At 38.0% G+C, this 7,161-nt stretch overlaps 1 protein-coding gene across 1 annotated transcript; it reads right to left on the bottom strand.

The window, feature by feature from the left end:
* Positions 1-989: 989 nt before the first annotated feature.
* LOC306863628 (uncharacterized protein) lies at positions 990-5,481 on the bottom strand. Its single transcript, XM_079407095.1, has 4 exons — positions 5,397-5,481; positions 4,879-4,961; positions 4,379-4,464; positions 990-1,917 (listed from the first exon to the last, which is right to left on the bottom strand). The coding sequence occupies exons 3-4, from the start codon at positions 4,392-4,394 to the stop codon at positions 1,253-1,255; spliced, it is 681 nt and encodes a 226-aa protein (XP_079263221.1). The 5' UTR covers positions 4,395-4,464; positions 4,879-4,961; positions 5,397-5,481; the 3' UTR covers positions 990-1,252.
* Between the last annotated feature and the right edge of the window lie 1,680 nt (positions 5,482-7,161).

Below are 7,161 nucleotides of genomic sequence, written 5' to 3'. Positions count from 1 at the left end.
CCCTGTTCTTCAACTACAAGGGGACTTACTCGGTTGTGCTCCTGGCAGTGGTAGATGCCCAGTACTGCTTCCGGGTAGTGGATGTGGGCAGCTATGGGAGGACGAGCGATGGTGGTGCGCTGGCTAACTCCACCTTCGGCCAGGCACTCCGAGATGAGACCCTTGGCCTGCCACAGGATGCTCTGCTGCCAGGTGCAGAGCATTTGGGACCACAGCCACACGTGTTTCCACTCCGCCGAGACCTCATGCGGCCTTTCCCTGGACACAATCTCTCCGGCAGGCAAAGGGTTTTCAATTACAGGCTGTCACGGGCAAGGCTGATTGTTGAGAATACCTTTGGTATTCTCACATCTCAGTGGCGTATGTACAGAGGAGTCATTGAGATCAGCCCTGCCAACGTGGATGCCTGTGTGAAGGCTACCTGTGTCCTGCACAACTTCCTGAGGAGGTCCACAAACATGACCAGGATGCCCATACCATCATCTGGAGACGGAGAAGCTGATGGCCTACAGGAGGTCACCCGAGTGGGCAGCAACAACGCCACACGGGAGGCTATCCGTGTCCGGGAGAAATTTATGACCTATTTCTCCACAGAGGGAGCTGTCCCCTGGCAACCTGTGGCATAAGCCATGGTTTTTAATGGCTCTTTTAAGAGCCACAAATTAATAAAAAAAGTACACTAAAGATGTATGTAAAAAAATCATTTCATACAAAGATGGGTTCAAGTTCAACAAGTGGTAATTAAATATATATTTTTTAATACAAATAGGTCTTATGTTAGATAGTAGATAGTATGTTAAAAGCACATTTTAGAAGAATTTGTAGTATATCAAGTACAAAATTTGTGTGCAAAAAAAAGAGCACTTTAAGTACATTATGGAAGGGTAAAAAAAATAATAATAATTTACACCTCAGTCTCCTACACCTTTTCAATATATGGTCAAATATGAGCGATTTGTAATTTTATAAAACACATATAACCAGAAATGTTGACAATATTTTATTTCCGGTACATTATATATATATACAAAAAAAAACATTAACTTCATTTTTTTTTTTTTAAGTGAACACTTGGAACAAATATTTTCATTCGGAACAGTTTAGAACACATTTGTAACAAATACTTTCATACAGAACGGTTTTGAACACATTTGCAACAAATACTTTCATACTAACGGCTTCTTGTGTGTGAGGGAGAAAGTACAAGGCACAGCTGACAAGATTGCGAGGGAAATAAGCTTACTGACACCCCTCACAGACTTGTCAGCTGCCCCCCGTTACTCTCTCCCCAGTGTTCAGTGTGTCCAGCCTCCAGACATTTTGCTTCATAGACTAGTTTGTGCATTTGAAACTTTAAATCCTGCCTGGTCCTCAATGACAGCGTCCTGAAGTCCTCCAGGAGGCTTTTAAAAAATAAGCTGTCACTGTCCTCCTGAGGAGTGCTAGCTCTCCTACTCACAGCCTCCAAAGCTGTTAGCATCCTCTCTTCAAACTGTGTACTGGTGTGTGCTCTCTTTCTCCTGTGCGAGTGCCCTGTCTGTCCCTGAACGCTGGACATGCTCGGGCTTGATGGTCCTGCCTGAACCTGAACCTGAACGCTGGACTGGCCCTGGCTTTCACTCAGCTGGTTCGCCTCACACTGCTGACTGTCTGTGTGTGTTGTCTGTGCTGCCTGACTGTGCCCGGCCATGGCATCTTCGCTTTCCTCTGGGGTCAGGGCTTCCCCAAGCCCCCCTACCATATTGCTGGCAGTCATTCTGTCTTCTAGGAAGGGGTTGAGGAAGCCCATGACCCCACTGTAGCGCCATGGCCGGACACTGCTCGCCCCTGCTCCACTCCTCTGCCTCTCTGCCTCCTTCTTCCTCTCTTTTCTGTAGGTATCTCTAAGAGACTTCCACCTTCTTTTGCACTCATCCACTAGTGAAAATACAATAGAAAACACAACACTTCATTACCCACATTTCAGAATAGCTTGTTTGCATGCTATATCTGAAATGGCATAGCTGTATGTGCCACTGACTGTATATATTTAAGCCTAATGACATTTATCATTATTTTCTCCAACTAAGTAATTTGTTGATACCACCACAGGGGAGATCGGGTGTAGTACACTTTTGTTTTTCCTTGTAGAAAAAAAATTAGGCAGAAGTGACCGCTTTAATTTTAAAACAACTCGCCCTTCTCTCTACAACACCTATTTTTTGTTTAATCCAATATGTGTCAATATGTCAGAAATATTTTAGAAATATTCAGTTTTGCATGCTCTGGCGCTAAAGTTAGCATGCAATTCCCGCTTATTTTCAGAAAATATATAACGATAATGCACATCAGCAACTCACCAGGAACACCAACAATGTCTGACACCTTAGTCCACGCATCATTTTTTTTATTTATGTCCCTGTACACAAACAGGGACACGTCAAATATGATCGGGAAAGCAGCCACAGCAATAATTAATCTTTCGTCCATTTTGCTTGGGAACTAATGCGGTCGGAACCAAAGTTTACAGGACTGCGTTCTCTGGAACCCTCTCAAGCTGAGGACTTCTACATTCCGATTGGTTGCCGCCCAACCGCGTCATAGCTCATTACCATAAAGTTGACCTGATTTCAACTCTCCTCGACGCTCTCACCGCCCAAGACTCGCCGCGCCGCTCTCGCCGGAGCTCGCCGCCGGCTCTCATTGAAAATGAATGACTTCCGGCCACTTTGACGCTCTCGCCGCTGGCGGTGTGAACGCACAGTAAGGGTGGCCCGACAAAGTATTGATAGTTGTGTAAATATTGTCATACCAACAGCTGTCTGAATAATTTTGATTGATTGATAGAAAGGTATTATCAAGCTAAATTTGTTCTGACACAGTTTAACTTGGAGTTCTTGTAATATTTTATTAGCATTTTCTAAACTATAGCGAATAAAATGTGAGAAATGTTGAAGGTGTCTGAATAAATTTTGGTTTGACAGTATCTATTTGATAAATGAAGTTAATCAACTAACATTTTACATACTCATTTGTTTTCTTTACCCAATATTTAAAAAATTTAAAAATACAATAAAAATATTGGTATCGGCAAGTACCAAAAATTAAAGTATCGGTATCGGGCGAGTACTGGAAAAAGTGGTATCGGTGCATCCCTAATGATTACAAATGTGATATTGATTTTATACAACAGTTCAATAAACAATAAGTTAATATTAAGAAATTTAAATTTTAGACACTATATTGCCTGTTTTTGCTCCATTTCGCCAACAAAAAATAATTCCAAACAGCCACAGCACTGTTTTGCGTCTCTGAGCAACATGAAGGTGTCTTGTTCCTGAATGAATCAACAGTTTAAATGATTCGGTTCAGTCGCAATGACTCACTTATTAACAGTGACTTTCTACCACCTACTGGTGGTTTTAATTTCACATTTAAAGTCTATCTTAATTTTTAAAACAATTTTAGAAATCAGTATTCAATGTTTTATGCTTAAAATGTCAAACGATTATGTATTTCTAACTGGTTAAAGCACTCCATGTCCATCTGAGCTGCATTAAATAGTGTGTAAATAAATGCCACTTCAGATGCAACTTCTGCAAACATTAATTTTGATGATACTGGTTTCTGGTTTGTTTGGTAATAGCCTAAATGTGTATTATCTTAATTGACTGATTAAAAGTAACAATTTTTGAACTGACCACATAGAATATGAAGAACATCAAAAACTGCAGCTGTCTACGGTAGTCAGATATCAGCACAATAACACACTCGGCAAAATATTGTCTAATTATCGTTATCGGAAAAATATCGAGATATAATTTTTTCCCCAATATCACACACCTCTAATGCTTACGCATTACAATTTCTAGTTTTATATAACCTATTTCCTTTGTGTATCACTGCCATCTATGAATAAAATGAGAGCATGGATGCACATGAATTAACAGAGATTTACCTGCTCAAAATTTTACCGTTCTTATGGTAGTACCTCTAATATCAAGGTCTAATGTCCAAATTAACACATCCTCTGTGGTGGTGGAGAAACCATGACACAAAATTGGCTGATAGCATAGAATTTGCCAAGCTCAAGGGTACAGACTGGTACTGTAAAAAAAAAAAAAAAGTGTTTAAGATTTGGCTTTCACTGCGACAGTATGCCATATTTCAAGGTCTTAGGTCTCTTTAATGCATAAACTGTGGTGACCAAGAAACCACAGCACGAAATGGGCTGATGGCACAACAGGTGGCTCAGTGTTGATTGTCCTATATGCTAAATTTATTGTGTATTTTAATTAAATGAATGCAGCAGTGGTGATCATAAATTATTTCTTTCAAATACATGACAAATCTGACCTTTAACTTTTGAATGGTAGTGTATGTTTGAGGTATTACTTACTAGTCATATGGCTCATAATGTCTAAAGATGTTCTTCGACAGGAGATACGCTCCAACTCTAGTGCACGGCCGTCACCGTGGAAGAATCTAGGAACATAAACAATCTGTCACAGAGCTGACAATATTTAATATACAATGCCAGGTTTATTATATACGAACTATAGCAGAGGTGAAATGCAGAAAAGAAAAAGAATAATTTACATAATATACAATATAAAAATAAATAAGAATGTACATTTTTACATTTACTTATTTAGTAATGCTCCTACGGTGTTACTTATGTTTGGACATTAAAATAACTAACAAGCAAACAAACACACACGTATATATATATATATATATATATATATATATATATATATATATATATATATATATATATATGTATTTACACACACATATATAAATTTTGCAAAAGAAAATTATAAATGCATTGTGATATAGGCGAAATATATTTTGAAATATGCATATAAAATTATTTAATAAGCTTTCTCAGATCACCTGTGTTTTCAGCAGCTCCCTTCAGAAATTTTTAAAATCAGGAACTTCTCCTGTGTCGATGATGAGGGTTTTTTCTTACACTTCTGAAATCACAGAACATGTGGTATCAATATGTGTTTAAAGATCAAACCCTATTTTAAGTTTCAGCCCGTTTTCACGCTCTATGTAAGTGATTTAACGTATCCAATTAACTGTACAGTGCATACTTTTAGGTTAAATTAATTAGCTTACTTCCATTCATCCATTGACAAATTGCCAGCAAAACCTTTATACATACACATATAAAAAATAAAAACGCTCATCTACACGTAAGATGATATTAAAAGCCCAAACTTTCATAAACAGGAGCTCAAATCTTACATTAACATTAACTTTACCTTTTATAGTTAGCCATATGCTAATGAACTTTTCCGAAGACACTAAACCATTCCTATAAAGTAAAACGTGTCATTTACATGAGAGAAAGTGTCAGGAACACTTGTATGTACTATCTGTGTAATTTTAGAGACTAAACTTACCTGAAATAAGTGAAAACAGCAGTGAGAGACGGCGTTTAGCTATTTGACAGTTGAGCTGCAGCCCCGTTTCCATGGTGACTTCCTCAGCTCCAGTTCAGCGCGCGCGCCCATTAAAGCACGTAGAAGTCACGCAGAATGTACGTAAACATAATAATAATAATAATAATAATAATAGCTTTAGAAATTGTAAACTTGCTGTAGAAATAACATTGAAAAAAATATTGATTAAAAACGCATGAATTCGTACACATAGCCTATTTACACATCACGAGGAACAATTTTTAAGCTTTGTTTTATGTATTTTCTTAAATATATTTCAATATATTTAACGTGCTTCAGATATATGTCAGATCATTCATCACATGTTCATGGCAATATTAGGTCTATGTGTAGTCCGAAATAAACGTGCTTCTGCTAAATTTGGACTAAATTAGACGGACCAAACAAAGCCCCAATTTTAAACGTCGATTTTTGGTCTAAAATAAGGCCATGACGGACCGACTTGATTTAGCCCAAAAAACGACGTCCAAATGACGTCTGGTGCTGGGTGGGGAATGTATGCATCAGTGGCGGAGCTAGACTTTTAAAACAGGGGTGGCAAAGGGGTGGCAAGGTATTATTTTGGGGGGTCAATATACAAAGTGTTCAATTACACTAAAAATAAATTATTTTCCACAAAATGTATACAGATTAATTAAAGTAGTTTATTTTCCAAAATGTCTTTCTTCTGCTGAACAGAAAGGAAGATATTTAGAAGAATGTCAGTAATCAGACAGTTTTAGATACCATTGACTTTATACTATGGAAGTCAATGGTATCTAAAACTGTCTGATTACTGACATTCTTCTAAATATATTCCTTTCTGTTCAGCAGAAGAAAGAAATTCATACAGGTTTGAAACAACATGAGGCTGAGTATATGATGACAGAATTTTCATTTTTTGGTAGAGTATCCCTTTAATGTTTTTTGTACATGGCTACTCTACCTACCACTTGGTCCTTCTGGTGCACATGTGATGCTTGAGCTGGGTATGGGGAGTTCAGTGCATTGTTCTTCTTTTTCTATTAGGACTGGCTCACTGTCTTCCTCATCACTGGTAGAAATAACCGTCTCACTCTGGTCTTCTTCTGAATTTGAATTCATTATAAAATTATCATTGGATATTATACCATAATACTTTGCACAAAAATCATCACACAATCTGAATTTAAGACACAATTTACTGCCTCTGCTCACTGCTCTGACCTGCTGGTGATACTCTGGGTTCTTGTGTGTCATCATCTTTCTCTTCTTGACTTCCCTGTCCACCACCTACATATGGTTCACTACAACAGCTGACACTGGGATCTGTTTGGGCCTTATCTGCACCTGACTTTTGCTTCTTTAGAAAGAAGTTGGCGATATCGCTTTTTCTCTTCATTCTGCTGTCCCTATTCAAAGGAAAGCTTGGTTACACACCTCATGAAGAAACCAAAATTTGGAACAATTTGCTTGTTATTATTTACCATGAGTACACCATTACTACAAATACTAAAGTAATACATTACGACAAAATGTGAGTATATTGAGGTCTAGCCTATTTGACAACACAAGGAAAATTGCTTAAAGACGTCTAGACATGTTATGTTAAGTGCTAATAAATTGTATGTCTACACAAAGTTACTTCAGTACATCTCTACAGTCACATCTATTCAGGGATGCAAACACATGTATGGTCAAAAAAAGAGAGAGGTTATTGAAGCCCTCGCCCCGCGGCAAATATCCA

This window comes from Barbus barbus (assembly GCF_936440315.1).
Source record: "Barbus barbus genome assembly, chromosome: 44".
In the NCBI taxonomy this organism is placed as follows: domain Eukaryota; kingdom Metazoa; phylum Chordata; class Actinopteri; order Cypriniformes; family Cyprinidae; genus Barbus; species Barbus barbus.
Note: the sequence above shows the minus strand (reverse complement) of the source record. Positions and strands in the feature narration are given on the sequence as shown.